Source organism: Rhopilema esculentum, chromosome 9, assembly GCF_057945365.1.
Source record: "Rhopilema esculentum isolate cy_ngs chromosome 9, ASM5794536v1, whole genome shotgun sequence".
Taxonomy (NCBI): domain Eukaryota; kingdom Metazoa; phylum Cnidaria; class Scyphozoa; order Rhizostomeae; family Rhizostomatidae; genus Rhopilema; species Rhopilema esculentum.
Genome location: NC_142823.1, coordinates 5,944,992 through 5,964,928, shown reverse-complemented (window position 1 = coordinate 5,964,928; position 19,937 = coordinate 5,944,992). Strand labels below are relative to the sequence as shown.

The following is a 19,937-nucleotide window of genomic DNA, read 5'->3' as shown; positions in this document are numbered from 1 at the left end:
GATAAATGAATACAATCGCTCTCTCTTTTTTTGCCTCCCTGATAAAATTCTTCTGAAAAATTAATGATCTTAGAAACACAGTGTTTGATTTCCTTTCTATCATTGTTTTTATTGTAAACCAGATATCCATATTTTCTCAATGAAAGCTTTTGTTCAAAGGCCCTTTAGGACTCTTCACCCTGTTTCTAATTTCAAATGAATTATAAGAGGTTAGCAATGGCCCTTATCTTTAGGTTCATTCAAACTCAATTATATCTGCGCCAGTTTTCCTTTGCGACATTTTTTTGTATGACGACAAAAATGACGAGGGAACGTTGTTTGTTGAAAAAAATATTTGCGAATAAAATTGTTATATCAAATATATTTCCACTAGTTAATTCGACAAATATGAAATACTTTTTTTTGTTAGAGAAAAGGTTTACAGAGCTTGATTAATAAGTATTTGAGAAAAACGTGAGAGAATGTTTGTATTCATTTTGAATTTTTGCTGCATCTTTATTATTCTTAAAAGTTCTTACCCGACGTGACAAAGCAGTTTCAACATCAGGAAAAGATAAATGGTTAGGTAGTTTTCAACCAGGTAACGGTGCGTGACTGGTAAGGGAGCGTAACTTTAGACATGGCATCTTTATAAGTTAGAGCTGGGAAACTGCCAGAGAAAAAAGGTCTTGAAAACAAATCGCTAATTTTTTATCCGTAGGCACGTCTTCTGGAGCTTTCGGACGAACCCGAAACAAGGCGCTGAAATAAATAATTCCTACAAACAGCAGATTCTCTGTTTAAAATGCTTCTAGCATCTGTCAAAATATTTCTAGCACCACTCTCAAACTACTGCTAGAAAAAGTAACGTCTCCTCTTCTATGCCTTTGGGTGTAGCCCGTGTCACTTAGTGTAACAAACGCAATATACATGCAACTAATGCATTACATACGTAAGAACCATCTGGTGCGGCTGACGCAACATAATTGCAACAAATGCTCTTAGGACAATATGCTGGGCAACAATAATCCTTTTCGTAGAATAAAGTTTGAAATTAGAAATTAAAATTATTATTTGTCTTTTTATAAAAATGTTCCCTTTTCTCGGGTTCCATTTTTGTCATGTTTGCATTCCAGTTCTTCTTAGGCATTGCTATATGGGTCTAGACCATCAAAAAAAGTTTATTCTCCGTATATTTGTCTCTCCTGAGGTTCCAGGAGAGTCGCAAAATCTTTCAAGCTTGCGATTTCACTATGGCCGAAACATAGTTTGCAACTAGCGCTAGTGTTTGCGTGTGATCCATTATGGCGGCAATAAGTTGGTCACGTGACAGGTGGGAATAATTTATTACCGCGTTCAGCTGTTAGAAAGCGGTATTTGTAATTTTTTTAAAAAAGCTCTTCCCGAGAAAAAAAAACCACAGCAAACAAGTAAAAGCACAGCTAGATACATATGTAAATGATTTTAGATAAACAATGTTTCGAAATCAGCGAAGATAACTGTCCGTTTCAAAATCTGTATGGTTCCAATAACGCGTTGCTATGTGTATCCAAGACTAGGTTGTCATCCATTATTGGCGGCAATAAGTTGGTCACGTGACAGGTGGTAATAATTTATTACCGCGTTCAGCTGAGATTTTTTTACATTTGCTAGATTTTGCATGAAAAATGTTTTCCGCAAGGCACAATAAAATTTCAAAAACTATTATTCAAATAGGTAGAGCTTTTAGGCCTATTCTTAAGGCCAAACACAAACCACAAAGCTTTTTGGAATAGTATGTGCGTCAGTGACTGAAAATTTCTTCTGAAGCTTGAACATAATTAATGAGCATGGCGCTGCAGGCTTAACAGATTTATAGCTGCTAGAAAGATACAACTCGTGAGAAAAAACATTTTCATTATTGCTTGATAAATCAAATACACATGTGTTTGATCACACTCGAATTACACATTAAAACAGCAGATCAAGCTTAAAATGACCCTATGCATAACATAGGCAAAGCTAAACGTCAGAAGTATGATAATCGAAGAAGAGGTCAAAATGACCCTCCCGAGCTTTAAAAACCAAACACCTTTACTATTATATAAAGATTACAATTCAGCGATATTTTACACCTTTACCAAGAAGAAAGAATGATATAATCAAAGTGCGACAATACAATAAAAGGGTACAATGACCCTCTTTGATGTCCTGGTAGCAGATTTGGGTACAATGCGCCAGCCAGGATGAGATTCGACTTTCTACCATTTGCATAATCCCAAATGAGCACAGTGGTGCATTTAAGGGGGCAACTAGGGGCAGTTGCCCCTGCCTCAACGAGTTGAAGCAAGTCTGGAACCCCTTTTTTGGAAATTGTGCGCCCCTTTTTTGGAAATTGTGCGCCCCTTTGAAAGAATGAGAATCAGATGAAAATGGTTCTGGGACCGATAGGTTAATTTGCTTCAAGGAATAACTCAGAGTTATGTTGTTTATTCCGAAAATGGATCTAAAATTGTTTGTCGTATATACAGCCTACTCTCGTGACCGATTTTTGAAAATTTTTTAGTGCCCCCACTACCAACTGTCCGTCCTTCAAATTTGCTCTGGATCCGCCCCTGAATGGGCAGAGGCTAATTTAGTCGTTTATGTTGGGAAGTTGTGTATAATGAAGTCAGTGGTACAACGGCCCCAGTAACCCATTATTGTTAAATAGCAATTTGTGTTGTAATAATTGACCATTTTAGGTGTTCTGGACATCGGTGTTTTCAATTGCTTATCGATGGTTCTTTAAATGTCATCATTCTAAAAAATGGTGCCGAAAGAAGTGTTTACCATCACTTTGATTACACCATGATTTTGTTCAGCAGTACAAATCAGAAATTTGACTAAAAACTAAAAATTTGAATTGAGGAGAATAACTCTGATAGGTGAAATATTTGGGTTTGAGCGAGTCCCTTAAATGAAACCTTATTGGTTTTGAAGCACTCTTTAAAGAGACTATTTTTGACAAATCTACTAATAATTCTATATTTAAGCTTAGAATCCTGGATTTTCGAGTTTTCGGTGATTATGACGATTCAATAAGTTATAAAAAAAGCTTTACAAGACCCTAATGTAAATTTAACTTGCTGGTTTTTTCACAAGGAGCCAAAGCTTGACTACTACGACTGCAGTTTAATGAATAAACAATCATGGGTATAGATTAGTCTGGCAACAATGCTTTGTAGCAATGCAATATGTATATGTATGCTCGAAATACCACAAAAGAGTGAGCGTTCATTGCCTGAAAACTTTGGTTAACTAGAGCTTGTTTAAACTGGTTTATTCATTGGGTCTAGTTAAATCATTTGCTTCGAGGCTGAATTCTGAACCTCTCACCTTGGAGGAAAAAGTGCGAGTTAGGTTACTGAAAGCATAAAATAGGTCTAAGAGTTTCCTAAAATGTAACTCAGGGAATGGTTCTTTGAAAAGGTGCAGTTTTATCTGATAGACTAGGAGTATGCAACTTTTGGGAAGGATTAAGACAGAATTTTGCGTTGGAGGTAAATCTACCAAGATGTGCTTTTGACATTCAACAAAGATAACATCGCCTGATCACACGTGATGGGTGATCTGTCTATGTATATATGGAACAATATGCGTTTAAATACCTTAGCCTTAATAGCAGTGTCGGAAATGGGTACCGGGGATGAGTTTGTTCATATTGCTTATGTTCTTTATCCAACAAATATGAATAAAAATCCGAAGAAATTACATAGAAAACCAGCTTATACAGTTTTTGACTTGTCTTTCTTTTTTAATAATCCTTTTTGTCATTTGTCATTTCTATTCTCTAAAATCTTCAATTTGAATGTAGATGCTGTATTAGCAGGGCCTTTGACAAAGGGGGCATGTCAATCACTTTTCCCAAATCAATAGAGCTTTTTTCAAAATATTTTGTTATGACTGTTAAATTTTTTCTCCCCCCCCCCCCCCCACTTTCCAACCTGTGTCGGAGCCCATGATTAAGGAACTCAATAGCTCACCTATGTCGTCTATTGAATGGCAATCACAACCTCCCCCCCCCTCCCCAAGCCTATAGTTTCAATTTGACTGGAATGGCTCTGAAACATATATTACAAGAAACTCGCCGACGTACAATATTGAAACGATGTATTGTGAAGTAAAGTATATTTGAAAGGCAATGTCAAGTGTCGAGATAAGCTCGAATGCAAATTAAGTGATCTTCCCTGTAATGTTAACTGTAAAGTTAAAAAAATGAATGTCTTGTATTAAAATCTACAACATAAACGTTATTATCGTGTAGCAGAGCTTATGAGTCATAGTTATCGTTCTGTACTGATAAGTTGGTTGCTGCAGTCAACATGCTTTGATTGGTAAGGCTGTTGTTGCTAAGGTTGTCCTCGAGTGGCTTTGGCGAATCTTCCACCTGCTCTCCAACGTTGACCCTGCGCACATCTTCCGTTCTCCTGAATGCATGATCCGTCTGCGACAAGATCATCGTTCCTGTCGCGGCACTGTCGTTCACTGCAGACTTACGGAAGAGCAGCTGAATCTTTGGGCCAAAGAAACCAACAAGGGATATGAAGCCGATTACGTCACAGAATATTGCCAAGGTGTACGTGCGGAAGAAAGACTCCAGATCGTCAGATAGCAGATATGTTGGCAAGAAAACACCCCAGGCAAAACAGCTGAAATAAAGGGTGTACATGATACTCTTTGTCTCGTTGTAGTTTTTGGGAAAATGTCGTGTACGGAAGGCATACCAAGTGCAGGCTAACATGATTACGAGGCAGATAAATAGATTCAGGATCATGGTGTATGGATCCGACCGGCAGAAGATGATGTAATCAATGCGAGCGCTGGGATAGACGACATTTACCGTTGGAGGGTCACCAATGATCCAGACAATACCTAGAAGCGACTGTGTAAAGATGATGCTGAGACTAATGAGGGTCTGCGAAAGAGGGCTGATAAGAGATGGCTTTGCTGTAGACGATTTTGCGGAATCAAAAATGCGGAAAATTCTGTTGGTCTTAAGAAACAGTGGTGCGTAGATGACGCTGAAACTCAGGCCCGCAATAAATCTTTGTATTCCGCAAACTATAACAGATGGTATGCTAAGAAAAATTAAAGGTGACACAAAACAGAGATAGATGCCTGAGAGCATGATGAAACTAAGCTCACGCCCAGAAGCTTTAACGATGGTCGATGAGTAGAAGTAGATAAACATGGCTACTGTGATTGTTGTTCCAAGAAACCCAATGCACGAAAAACAAACTACAGCAGCACCAACTTTATCAGAATACTTAACGGTTCTTTCTGGAAGCATAACACACGTGTCTCTATTTTCGTCAGGCCTTTGTCTCTCCGGACAAGAGACACAAGTCTCATTCACGATCATTTGATTAACTTTGCATTTCGAACAGGTCCAGCAACACAGCACTAATGCTTCGATTTTGTCCGGAATTTTGATCTCGCCTTTAGACCTTTGACACGGCTCACTACAGACCGACTTTGGGGCTACGTTTGATGCAACATCACCCCAAAAAATCTGTTTGTCATCAAGAAAAAGCTTTCCTGCTGTTGTGGAACTGCTATCCGCTCGCCAAGATCCAACAAGTTTGTAAGCAAAATCTGCTCCATTTGGAGCAAAATTCAAAACTTCATAATGACCAATGACCCCTCCTCTTGAATCAAAGGTAATGGAACGGTCACTTGGTAAAGACTGATAGGGTTTCTCTTGAAGTTTTTTTATTATATTCCTAGACACAAGAATCGCATGGAGGATGCACAAATGAGGAAGGTAAGAGCAAGATGGTAGTACTCGATAAAATCCACGGTAAGCAGCAAGAACTGCATCAAACACTGGTTGAACATCTGTGAAAGGATGCCATCCTTTGCCCTCTTCCAGCTTCTCCTTACCAGTACAAGGAGCTCTCCCATGCTTGTTCGGTGTTTGACCTGTAGAGCAGTTGAAGATTGCCTCCCAGTATTCAATGAAATATGTATAATTATTGTTTACTGGGTTTAAAGAAAAAAAATGTCTTTTAAAATCTTCGCTGTTGTTTGATCGTTTAGGAATCAAAGTCAAAGCACCAGAAGAGACATGTTCCAGCCCTTGCATTTTCAAGTCCAAATTTCCCCAGCTTGTACTTCCAAGCCACACAAGCCTGCCTGGCTCTAGATTGTTCCGTTTGGCAGAATTGAGCATACCGTAAGTATCATCCTTTGAAGTAAAAAATACCACAACGCGTACTTTCGAGTCCTTAAGGATGTGATTTAGCTCGTAATCGTATGAAGCAGCAGTGCGCTCGCAAGGCAAGACGGTCGAGCGCGCCAAACATCGCTCATTCGCATTCATAGCTGCACGGAAGCTGCTGAGAGTTTTTTGTTCGTAGTTACTACATGACGAAACTGTTGTGACATATGTCCAGTTGAAACGCTTTATTAGATCTACCAAGGCATTGACTTGATAACTGTCCGAGGGAACCGTTCTCAGAATTTTCTCGTGACGCACACGATCATCGAAAATCGGCGATCCAACGGCGTAACTCAGCATGTTTATGACCCAAACATTGAAAACCTGGGACATCTCAGATGCAGCATCTGCGCTGCTAGGTCCAACAACAGCTACCATTTTATTTGCGTATTGTTGCATGCATTGATCTTTTATGACTCTTTTTAATACTGTTGAACTATCACACGTGTCCACTATTTGGTAACCGATTTTGTAATCAGTAAGGTTAAGACTGTCACCAAACTTAAGAGCGTATCGGAAGGCCTCGAGGTAAATGATTGCATTTTGCGTGTCTATTTCTCCACAATTCTGAGTCACTGTACCGTCGGAAGAATGCAAAGAAAAGAATCCGCTGAACGTGTAGTCGCCGGGCGCTGAAGGCGTATCCGCTGTTGATCGATAAAACAGTTATTAACTTTTTAAAGCATGTTATCGAGCAGAGAACACAAAAGTCATGAAAACATTTTATAGAGTTATAGAGTAAGTCATGTCACTGGACGACAAAACATGAAGCAAAGTACTTCATGTGTGCATTTAAGCTCACGATTGGGGCTAGAAACAAGTGTGTTCATTTATAATGCTCAGGCACATGATACAAGACTGAATATTTTACTGTGATCGTTCATTTAGATTATAATTACAAAGATTGAAGAGAGTGAAGAAAAATGATGAAAACAAGTTCCTTGATTAATTGTGTGTATTTCTGAACCTATATATACTTAAAAGCCAGGCTGCTGCCAGACTCACTGCAAGTTGTTTCAAATATTCTGTAAGGGGCCTAATTCCGGATGCAATCCATATGGGTTGTACGAGAACTGCAATTTTTCAACCATTTAAAGATAATGATGTGGAAAGATTGAAGTCTTTGGTAGGAAATCAAAAGACTTTTGCTCGGATGAAGCCCCGTATGCCGGGGCGAAATATTAGCCATCAATGATTTGTGTGTTTGTTGTTATTTTAATCTCGTCGCGTTGCGGTGTTCCTTATAAACTACTATTTTATCGATTTTTCGCCGCAATAATTCCATCGGAGTCCGTCGAGCAGCCTGCTATCGTGACCTTTTCTTCATTCACATACGGGACTTTATCAAAGCAAAAGACAAATCTGAGAATTTTACTGACTGATAGCGCAAATGTTTTTTTTTAATTTGAAAGAAAAGTATCCTTCGTAACTATCCTCTTAATAATTAGTCTCTTTTATAATCTATATTTGCCTCTTTGACCTTTTCGACCCTGATTCTAACGATTTACGCTCTGAGGAGTGGCCGACGAAAAGATTAAGTAGTTATAATGAAAAATGTTTGTTTTTTCAAAGCCATTTTTAATAATTAGTCTCTTTTATAATCTATATTTGCCTCTTTGACCTTTTCGACACTGATTCTGACGATTTACGCTCTGAGGAGTGGCCGACGAAAAGATTAAGTAGTTATAATGTAAAATGTTTGTTTTTTCAAAGCCATTTTTAATAATTAGTCTCTTTTATAATCTATATTTGCCTCTTTGACCTTTTCGACCCTGATTCTAACGATTTATGCTCTGAGGAGTGGCCGACGAAAAGGTTAAGTAGCTATGTTGCAAAATGTTTGTTTTTTCAAAGCCATTATACTTTTCAGGCCATTTCGGATAATTCAAGCAAATTTCTGTTTCTATGAATATTAGAATAATTTGACAATATACAACATACCTGTAAAAACTAAATGAATGTTGGCGATGACCGTTGCAAATAAAAGAAGAAGCAGTGGTGGCTTAGCCATGTCTGCTAATCTTCGATGTGGTCCTTCAACCTAAAACCAGATTGGAATCGATTACAAATCCGTTATTGTATTCTGAAACAGAAAGATTCAGAATCACATAAGATGTTGTTGGCCATCTCTGTATCACACAATCATAGAAATTCAAATTGACAATCGTTAATCACGTTATATTCATATTTCAATCGTATATGTCTGTTTTAATGTAATAATGATAACGATAGCCTTAAAACATGACAGGAATGATAATACATTCTGGTTAAGAGTCATTCGTATATGCTAATGGGGAAGGCCAGAAACATTTCAAAGTGATTTCTGTAGCATTACGAAATAGCAAAAAGAAAGTCCCAAATGTGGATCTTGCAGTACACCTGAAAGGTAAGATTAGTCAAAAAAACATGATAAGTAGAATTTTGACATGTAATCTGTGAGCTCTTACCAAATGCTGAATTGTTCTTACAGCTCTGACCAAATATCTTACACAAAACTCATACAGGTCATATTGTTTCTATATTACCGTAAAAAAGTACTTTTTCGGGCATAAAGCAGCAGAAAGATCTTAAAATAGAGCAATCTAACTATTTTAGCATGTTTCTCGCCCATTTTCACTCAGCTAATTAACCACAACTACCAGTAGCTGAGCAAGCCACTATGTTGTGAAGAGGGGTTAAAATAACGAATGTTGTGACCACGCCCTTTAATGTGATCCCTGTATAAGAAAAACAACGGCCTTTTACCAACACGGAGCTCTTATTTTTGAAACACCCATGACTAATTTTTGACTACATAATTCGTATAGGCAGTTCCGGATTCATAAAATGGCACCTCAGAGAATACTTTGCCATTATATTTCTCCCTCACTTAAAATTGTGTCATCGAATTTTGACGATCCTGTCGAGAACTGGAGTAGACGGCCTTCGAGTCATACCCTTGGCGCCGCTATTGCCAACAACTGGTGACGACAAAGCCCACTGATGATACAAGAGGATTTAATAACAAGTTAAAATTGTGCTTTTATTAGCTTGGAGTCTTCAAACAGAGTTAGAGAAAGAGAGTTGAGCAGATGACGACAGGAAAAAGAGGCTAAATAATGTGTAAGAGAGATATAAGACGTGGAAAGAGCCTGGACGGAGCAGATGCTTAGCGTTTAGTGGGATGTAGAATGGAGATTCTCCGCATGAATGCTTCACCGGAAAGAATTGCCCGAATAGAGACTGAAATGCGAAAAATGCCTGATTAGGGGGGAGATGGGTGGTTGTAGCCAGGTACTGCCCAGGGTCCACAGAGACTGCTTATATGCTAATAATTTTAATCTGCCTGAAATTTACGAATCTTTTCGAGAACTGTATACGCTGTAAAAATTATCTTGATATTCTAACAAGATCGGAAAAATATTTTTAGCTGTGCAATTTTGTTTTATTTCCTTAGGATTAAGCTCTATAGAAACATTGAAAAATGAAGTACTATGGTTGCAGAAAAATTTATAGAAATATGCAGACTTTGACACTTTGACTCTTGTGAAGAGACTTTGACAAAAGTTACGTCATAACAAAGATGATCTAGGATGATTATGATTATGTTCATAGTTGTGATCAAAACAAACCTGATGCTGATTACGGCGACGATCATGCCAATGATGGCGATGATGTTGTCGTTTATTAAGGGGATGTTGATCACGATATAGATTGCTCACGATGTCGATTGATCACGATTAGATTGATCACGATGTGAATAGATGACGATGTAGATTGATATTGATGTGGATTGATGACGATGTGGATTGATCACGATGCAGATTGATCACGATGTAGATTGATCACGATGTAGATTGATCACGATGTAGATTGATCAAGTTGTTTATGACTAAGTAACATCTGCCCTTGAAAATGACTGTGCGATCTGTGATGAAAGCCAGGTCATAAAAGATGATAAAAAAACATCTAGCATCTGTTGTCGAATTTGGTCCGCTTCGCATCATTCCATGGAAAACAACAAACAAGCTTTTTGAATCGAGCTGTTTTGAGCAAACAATACAAAATTTCTTTCATCCTTGTATTATCACGCTTTCAATGCTTGATTGTATCTGCACGAGAGATACAGCGCAAGGATGTTCGCGACCACGTGTAACAGTTAATCTTTCAACAAAATTGAACCGAAATTCACACCTTAATAAACTGTAACCAGCTAGTGCAGTTAATTAAGGTACACCTTTGTTTCAGGTACATACAGCTGCTAGCATCAGTGACTCGATCGCATAATCATAAAAATAAAAAAATTACTCATAATTTTCTTATATAAAAGAGATCGATCAAATTCTTATAGCTACAAAGAAATGGGAAACTGTTGATCCTTCAAGACTTTTGTAAACATATGTAGCAGTGTAGTTTTGGTTTTCACTGTAAGTTACTGCGAGTTCCTCAGCGCATCAGTTCATATTGCTATTTCTCTTATCTAGACTTCTCAAAAAACGATTCTCTTGACTGGTATCGCCGATAAGGCTTCCATTCTCGTGCCAATGAACGTATGCAATTGCAGAACGTTACTGCAACCCTGTGTCTCGTAAAATCTACTAACTAGGTGGCTATGCGCCAATCCGTTTGGCTGAAAACCCCCCAAAAAAGCAATATCTTGAACGTCGTCACCGATAGAGTGTACAAAGAAAACATCGTTAACATCAGTTGCTATTGAGTCTACAAAAACATTAGCTCTCTCTCTCTCTCTCTCTCTCTCTCTCTCTCTCTCTCTCTCTCTCTCTCTCTCTCTCTCTCTCTCTCTCTCTCTCTCTCTCTCTCTCTCTCTCTCTCTCTCTGCGTATTCGGCTTACAACTGTATCATTGTTCACCTTGCATGACATGACATTTGTTCATCCATTCATTACTTTTGTTTGCAAGATGTCTTAGGATGTTAAGATCTTCTCTTGTTTCAAAATATCTTATTTGCAATCGTTGATGGTATTTTGCTGCATCTACTATGTCATTGTCAAGCAATACAGCCGGGTTATTCTTTTTCTTCCACAAAATTTCTTTGCTTTAGGTGGACTTTCAGAGTAGTATTTTATAGACTGTTGACATGGTGTGCTTGTTGGTAACCGCAGTATATGACCAAATATTCTCCATCTTGCTTCCTTCATTTCAGCGCTCAGAGGTTTTCCTCTGCTCTTCTCGTATGTTGTGTTTTCTCTTATCATTCCATACTTCGATGGATGCAATCCAGTTCTTTGCTATCATTTTTTGTGAGTGTCAGTGTTCCAAGATTGTATGTTAACACTGTCTTTACAATTGATTTGTAAATCTTCGTTTAAATATTGACTTGCTTGCTCATCTATAATTTTTTGCCGTTGCTTGAACTATAATTGAAAGTTTCTCCCTTCTATTCATATCCCGGTAGTCACCAATCAAACTTCCAAGTTTTTTAGACCATCTCCATTTTTCTTTCCTATTTACCTTCTTATCTTTTATATTTCTGTTAGTATGCTTGATATATTTTTTCTTGTTTCTTTTCATTTAAATCTTTTCATAATGTTTGCAAGGCACAAACGCCTGATATTCCATCTCCTTGTGGGGATTCTATATTTGTTTTCACTTTTTCTCTCTTATGTTTTCCAAACAGAAGCTATTTCAACTTGCTTAGATTTTACGCAAAAATTTATTGTCCCTTTAAACCTAAACAGAAGAGCTTTTTGTGGAATCTTTTGTAATGTGTCTTTTGGTTGCCCTTCTCCACCCCCTCCCTCCCACTGTCCCACTTGCATCAGAGCCTATGGTGATAAACGCCTTGCCTAAACAAGTTCACCCGGCAAGTTAAAAGTTGGTACCAAACGGTCGTGAAAAGTAGCCAAGCAAAATTGGTTGCGTTTGAGATAAACAGTTATTCTTACTCCGGCACCGGGCACAACCTCTAGGACGCTGGAAAACGTCTCACTTAGAAAATGCATCTTTCCAGCAATTATTTATAACCAATTCGGTTGAGAGAAAATTTCAATTATTGTAAAAATAGATATAATAACTTAAAGATAAAACACCAAGCCAACTAAGTTAGGAAAGTCAACATATCGTAAAACAAGATTAAACACCAAGAAAATGAACAGAAAAGGGTTCCCAACCAAGAAGAACTGGTACAACTTAGGCCCAGTTGGAGTAAGCATTCTAAAATTACTTTAGTGTAAACTTTCCAAAAACTTTCTAACCTATTAATGCAGAAATGTTGGGGGGGTGGGGCTATAGCCCCTGCTAACCCAATAGCTGCGCGGTGCCTGTTCTTAGTATGTATTACGTAAAGTTGATACACAAGGTACTTCACCAATCGATCTACAAGACTGGGTACGATCTCTCAATGCTCGTTTTATTTGGCGATCAGATAGGAAACAGCTCTGAAAAGGATCGCAACAGAATGCAAAAAGGGGAAAATACGGAAAAATTGAATGAGGCAACCGTCTCTCGTGTTGCAAAGAGAGCATTGCCAGTAGAAGCGAAAAGAACATTAAAGTTTGGCGAAGCAGGCATTCGCTAGCTGATACGTTTGAGCCAAAGCGCCGTTTCTACCTGATAGGTTTTCAATTCTGAAATTCCCAGTGCGCCAGCCTCAATTAATTTAATGGAATAATAATTGTTTTGTCAACTTTGCTCATCGGCCTCCTTATCAAAAACGTTGTCTGTTGCACTTAATGCTGATTTCCACTAGGCGAATTCTTTCGCACGAATCGATTTTTTGCCAATGTGAGCATGCGCGGTGACATGTCCTGAAATTTCGCAGCGATAAATTTCGATTTGCAGAAAGTGCATCATGGTCCTACTCTATCGCTACGACTATTTATTCGATTCGCGCAAAAGAATTCGCCCAGTGGATGCACTTGACAATCAGGCTTTACGCGCTCTTTAATCAACAGAAGTGTCACAAGATCAAAACCTGTGGTACAAAAACCATCGCTCAAAACAACAACTGCCTTCCACAACGACCCTAGATTCCACTCATGGCTCTTTGCTGCAGTCATTTGGACAATCCTTGTAGGAAGCACGATTTGCTGAATGTCATTTTTGCACCAAAACAGATCCTGAACAGACAGGCGACCGAAGGAACACTATTTTCATCATGTTAGCTCCTTGACCTAGATGACAACTGATACATTTTTTCTGATTCTTAAAGTCTGCTGCTACCCTCAGTGATGGAAAACAACCGCTTTGATTTCACTTGCTTTCGGACGCTTTCGCTTCCGTACATAACCTAAATGCAATTCACTCTTCCAAGTTTGGTGGCTCTGAGCAGAGACAAGAGCAGCGCATTGAGCGATTCATGGGCTCCGACACAGTTCGGAAAGTGGGGGTGGGGACAGAGAAATATTTTTCACCCATAACAAACAACTTTGAAAAAAGCTCTATTGTTTAGCAAAAAAGTAAGGGGGCAATTGCTAATTCAGTTCAAGAAAAAAATTTTCAACAAAAAATTTAGTTTTAAACTTCTAAGCCACTACGCGATTATTGTGATGAAAGTAAAGAACACAAACATCGTGTCTAAAACTAGAGACTGTTTCCACTGCACAGCAAAGCGATTAATGATACAAAAAGTACGCTCTCTACAGTCAACATGGCACACCTTCGAATGAGCTGCGCATTAAAACGATCAGCAATGTTTATGCTATAACGAAAAGGCAAAACGGATACGACTTGAGCTGAGAAAGGGAGACTAGATTTGTGAATAGAAGCATTTTCCAGCAGAAAGCTCCAAGCTATCCTCAATAAAAATATGAAGAAGAACTGCAAATGTAACTTCTAACTTCTATTTAATGGAACAATATACAATTCAAGTGCAAAACTCTTCGTTTCCAAAAGTTGCCGCTGTAAAATGGTGTTGCATTGCTAAATTCCCAACAAAATTTCTGGTTTAAGATGATTATCACAATTATCCGAGCGGTTTTCCTGTTTCCATTGCATTTATCGCGCAAAGGCGAAAAATTCTTCCCTTTACTTTCCAAAATCAAAATTATCCTGCAGTGGAAACAAGACTTGATCGACTCAAAATTCAATCATCTATTGCAAATGCCATTTTTTTAAAAACGTGAACGTTTCGAACAGAAGAATTTCAGAAATAGATTCGTTAAGACCCATCATTACTAAAGCTAGCGCTGAAATCGCCATCATTCCTTTCGGGGTGATATTATCAGCCAAATAAAGGTCATTTGAACTTCTTTTCTCTAAAACAACTATAAAATTTGCTCATGAGAGTTCAGCATCCAATAAAACATAATATTTTTTTGTATGTAATTACTCTGACGTCCCGGTTACGAAACTCTCTTAGGTATTTCTGTGCATACACTCATTTGTTACAAGAACAATTTTTTTAAGAACGCGAGCCTAAAAATCGGTCAAAAGTTAAGAACAAATTAAGAACAAGCTGAGGTTGAGCTACTGTAAAATACAATTTTGAACGACACTTTATCTCAAAAAACGAGAATTTTTAGCCGTGTGTGGGTGTTTTTTCAGTGAATATTCAAACTTGTCGGCAAATGAAGGTTGTCTCAATCACTTTGTTGGCAAATGAGGCCTGAACACCTCTCTAGAGCGAACAAGCTAGCAGATTTTCGAAAAAATCAAAAACATTCAGCCTGATCTCAAACTTACTAGTTCTTGTAAAAAAAGAGTGTAATCGTTTAAGTTATATCTATGAAATCAAATATGAGGATTAATCATTGCCACCAGAAAGACTGAAGCTCTAAGAAAGCCCCGCTACATACTTATTGTTTGGATTAGCAGATCCATCTGCAGGGAATCAAAGTAAGTTTTAAACAACTAGAATCGAATCAAAGCTTTTTATTTTGTACCCTGGGTGTCAGAGCCTCAGTGAAAGAGTAGATCGGCGAAACAAAGCTCGACCATCTCTTGCACTGTGGCTCTGGTACCCAGAGTGTTCATTCTGCTATTCAGGCGTAGATTTGATATTCACACAGAAAGAATAAAGTTCAAAACAAATTTACTTACTGCATCCAAGTAGAATGATCTTTTCACTGCTAATATCGACCTGGAAGAGGATGTCCAAGCTTTTACAGGCTTGCCAGACTTTTTCGGTTTCCCACACTCGCAAAGACCAGTGTTTCTGCTCGAGAGCTTCACCAGACTTGAGCTGAAGTGTGAAGACAGCGCAAGTTTAATATGAACTTGACGTTAATTAATTATTTAAATGATGCATATGTTTGAGAGAGATTATTCCAACTATAGACCTATGGAGCGTTACCAGAGCTTGACCTGGCAAAATGTTGACAGAAATTAGCAAGCCAACATCAAACTAAACTCGATGAAATATAAGGAACTTTTTAATCTGCCAACTCCATTTTGTAAGGGCCGTTTTACTAAAGTATACTTTATTAAAATTCGCAAAAGCCCGTAAAAGTCAGTTTTCCAATTCGCTCGTCAGCTTTAAACTCTATGTTCATATCTAAACAAAATATGAGAAAAAATCTGCTGAACTTAATTTCTTCGGATCACTTTTTGCATGACATGGCTCGAAGGCTTATTGTATTTTGCGAAAATTTTCACATCATGCGAAAATGCGAAATTTCGCAAAATACAAATTTCGAGGTGGTATTTTGTAAAATGAGAACACTGATTTTAAAAACTTTATTTGCTATGATCAACGACCGAAAACATGCAATTAATATTCAGGGCGACACTGTTCATGCAAATAGCCTAAATGGGACACGTTAAATGGAACATGAACTAGGCTATTTGCAGGTGAAATAAGCCGGCTCGAAGAATAAAACGGGCGGGGATTTTTCGGCCCAACATAGGTACTGTTAAAACTATTTAACATGGTCCAGGCCAGTGTGGGTACAGAAAACTCGGATAGTGCCCAAACTAGTATGATCACTGGGTAATAACAACATGGACAGAAATTTGGCCTATATTTCATCTCTCTTGAGCCTTTGCGTAAAGCAGTGAACTTATGCGCCGCGTTATGTTTGTTTTCAAAGGAAATTGTAACAATTCAACCAGCAATTCTTCAAGCATAAGAAGGTTCTGAAAATTCCCTATCTTTAACTTTGTCCATATTTTCGGCAGAAAAATACCCTGTCCTACACTGTCAGAACTGGGGCTCGTCCTAGCAATATTTTTTCTAATCTCCTACCATTCTATAGGTAAAAATCAGCAAAAGACATTCACGGGGTCATGCTATTCTAGAGGTAATCCTTTCAAGAAAAGGATTGTCACTTTAAAGTTTAATATTTTCCATATAACTTTGATAGGTGAATCATTTCTTTACCTTATTTCACTTCCCTGCTTGCTCTTTTCATAGCATCTACGAGCAAGATCCCTCTTTCAGCCTGCCCACCCTCGCCACCGGCTTCCCCACCTCCCACGCTTTTCAGTTGGATTAATGCCCAATCTTTATAGTTTCATGAAACCACAGGCCAATTCCCTAAAATACACTGTAGTAGCTTCAGGCTTTTCAAATAACTACAACAATCCAGTTAAAACGCACAGAAAGTATTCTTTTACAATGTCTAACAACAAAACAGTGTCAAGTTTTTGCAGATTTTTTAGACCAGAGCCTGGGATGCAATTTAACGTAATTGCCATAATTCTTCAATCTCCTCGAAACCTTTTTCTGTCTTCACGCGGAGGCGAATTGAAAAACAACTCAAAACTAGCGCTTCTACGCTAGCATTGCAAATTAATGGAATTAGCCAGAAGAACTAACTTTGCTTGCTGTGGTTTAGCAGATTCTGACAGTGCCGAACGGAGGGATTTCAAATTAGACAGGAATACATCTAAAAGAGTTAAGGCCGTTATCTACCGAAATTTCATTTTAATGTCTAAGGCCATCTAAGGCTCTGTCATTTTGATGCAGTCTGGTAGCAGGTGAACACTTGTGAAGTGTTACATTCAAACATGAAAAGGAGAGTGCAGCTGAAAAAGAGGTTACCAAAATAGAAGCTATAGCAATAAGGTTGTTGATGACCTTCAGTTCGTTATGTGGTTATCAATAAATGTCGTTTTTAAGGACCCGTTCTCAATAACTTGCTCCCGAATACACAGAAAACTATAGACGGTTTCGCTTTTCATAGACTTTGCTCCATTTTGAGGTATTGACGAATTTGAAAATGTTTTGCACGTAATATTTAAATAGGCTATAGCTCCACGTCGACATACCCAAAAATCGTCCTTAGAAATCAGAAATTTTCCAGAAAAGGGGTGTTGGAATAAGTGATTGGTCGGATTAGGAGGGAGCCTGAATATGTATGAGGGAAACAGGGTTGCAGGGGAGAAAACCAGAAAAAAATTCAAAAACAAATAAAAAAATTGAAAAACTAGAGTCCCTAATTTTCTTTTATCAACTTCTTATCATTTACATCAGCACCATACATACAGTTATTCTTTGGGGGCTGGGACCTATAATTAAATAGAATCATAAAGATCATTTGTTATAAATGAAAATTTCCTTTTTATTTTTGTTGCTTTCGAACAATGATGTCCCGTATGAGTTTACTCCTTATATTATACTGCATATGCAGAATGCAAGCGCTCAAAATGATACAAAATAAAAATTGTGCTGTTTTTGTCTAAATTTAATTAAAAAGATTCATCGCTATTTATTGTGTTATCACTGCACTGGTTTTGGGTGGGAAAAAGAAAAATAAATACGTGCATCAATTGGGCTTGAATAACGTTTTCTTCGGTGGAAATTTGTTGCAAAAATAAGGTACTTATTTAATAATCCGGCCTTCTAGAGAAACGGGATTTCAAGAAATTCTGGATAATTAAAAAACACGAATAACGGCAGAAGCCAGTGTAAATAAACAAGATAAGTGTTGTGAAAGTTTATTTCTAAAGGAGGCATTGCAATCTAATACACTAAATTCTCTTGAAATAGCAAGCGCGGATCCAGCCTAAATTCTGACCTATGCAATGCCAAGGTTGTCAGAAAGAAAAGCCACGCCCTTTTGTTTTGGAAACGCCCAAACTTTTCTCAATAAAATTTGTATCTCTGATATTGAATAGAGGATTCAAGAAAGGAATTCTAAGGAAACGACTCTCAAAGAAAAGACTAAATTTATCTGCAATCGAAGGAAAAAGGTGCTGAGAAAACCTACTCCGGTAGGATTCGAACCAAGGCCCTCCACTTTTCAAACACAGTGGTCACATCAGCAGCGATTGTCAATTGCCATTTCATTGGTTGTAACAAACAATTGCATACGTCTACTCTAAACAATTGCATAGGTCAACTCTGATTCCTATTGGTTGGCTGAACCGCTGCAGAGGCCAACTCGGCTTCTGATTTGCTAAATCAAATCTCACCTATGCTCCCGCCAAAGATTGCAGAGGTGAAATACACTCTGATTGGCTTACAAGCCGTTCGCAGAGGCCGAGCAAGCGGTGATTGGCTCTCGAGAAACAAACAAGTTTCTGGATTCAGAAAATACGGACCAGATAAATGCCACTCGACTATTCTGTGCATACGCCGAAAGGTAGTCAGCAAAGTATATGTCCTGCTGTCTTCTGCATATTGTTGGTATCAACGGGGGCAGATCTAGGACGGACGTTGCTGAAGAATTTGCCAAAGAAAGAATTGATTAAAAATTTTGAGAGTTTCTATTTTATTTTGTTGTTGTGAAAATCTGACTTATGCTTCTGCATATATTGCTATAGTCTGGATCCGCCTCTGAATAGGATTGAATTTTTGGCTGAATGCACAATGTCTCGCGCTTTCTGGCAGCCATTTACCGTGACGAAAGTTTCTGTTAAAGGTTTTTCACATTTTTACAGACCGGATGTTCGATGTCCGGATAAGTGATTGATCGGAAAAATGATAAAGTACTGTATTCCGAGGCGCAGTGATCCCTCTGATAAAATAATCACCGGTAAAAGCCGTTTCTTTGCAGCTGCAAATTCAGTTAGGCCTATACGACGTCAAAAACATGAAATCAACATCCCTGAATCACAGTTTTGTCCAGACTAAATAAAGTCATTTCTTTTTCGTGAAAGTGCCTCCATTAGAATTAGTTTTTTTCAATTATAAAGCACGTTAGAATAAGCTAGCATCTTGAGTCTGTTTATAGCTCTGCGTCGTATGTTTTGCACAGTGACTCCCATGGATGGTCGTGCCCATTGGCCACTGCGCAACAGAAATGCGCCTCCGCAATATTATCCCAAAAAATATTTCAGTGATCTAAGGAGCTCATATAGCAATTGCATGGCACTGCATTACTTTTCTGACACGACAGAAACAAACTAAATTTAAAAGTATAAAAGCTGCTTTTGTGTCTCCCCTGCCTCTGGCTGATACTCAAAATTCATTTTCTTTCCAAAGTGTGATGGAGGTTCCTGGCAACTTTTTTTTATTTTTGGTATTATTTACCCAAAAATCAGTTCACAGGATAATAAAGCTTGAACAACAAACTTTTTCTAAAATTTTATCAAATTATTGCAACAATGGGACCAAAATATACACCTGTGGACTCAGATTTCAAATGTATAATAATTGCAAGCACTATTTGTTTTGCACACATAAAATTTAGAATTTCATTCAAAAAAGAGGCAAAAGTTTGGCTTTAAAGGCAAACTTGACTGTGAAGTGCAAGGCATGTATCAAGAATTAGATGACAAATGAAACAGATGAAACAGAAATATTAGAATATCTGCTGAAGACAGTACTGTCATGCAGCATTATTGATCTAGCCACAGTTAAAAAGCACTAAATAGTGAGTGGCAGAATGAAGGC

At 38.0% G+C, this 19,937-nt stretch overlaps 1 protein-coding gene across 2 annotated transcripts in view; it reads right to left on the bottom strand.

Moving 5' to 3' along the window:
- Nucleotides 1-409: 409 nt before the first annotated feature.
- Nucleotides 410-19,937, bottom strand: part of LOC135688767 (metabotropic glutamate receptor 3) — a 34,915-nt gene continuing 15,387 nt past the window's right edge. For both annotated transcript variants that reach the window (XM_089109885.1, XM_089109884.1), the window contains 3 exons: nt 15,200-15,341; nt 8,162-8,261; nt 410-6,867 (listed from right to left, as the gene is read on the bottom strand). In XM_089109885.1, coding sequence (XP_088966011.1) covers nt 4,271-6,867; nt 8,162-8,231 — 2,667 coding nt within the window. In that variant the 5' untranslated portion in view covers nt 8,232-8,261; nt 15,200-15,341 and the 3' untranslated portion in view covers nt 410-4,270. The remainder of the gene's footprint in view (nt 6,868-8,161; nt 8,262-15,199; nt 15,342-19,937) is intronic.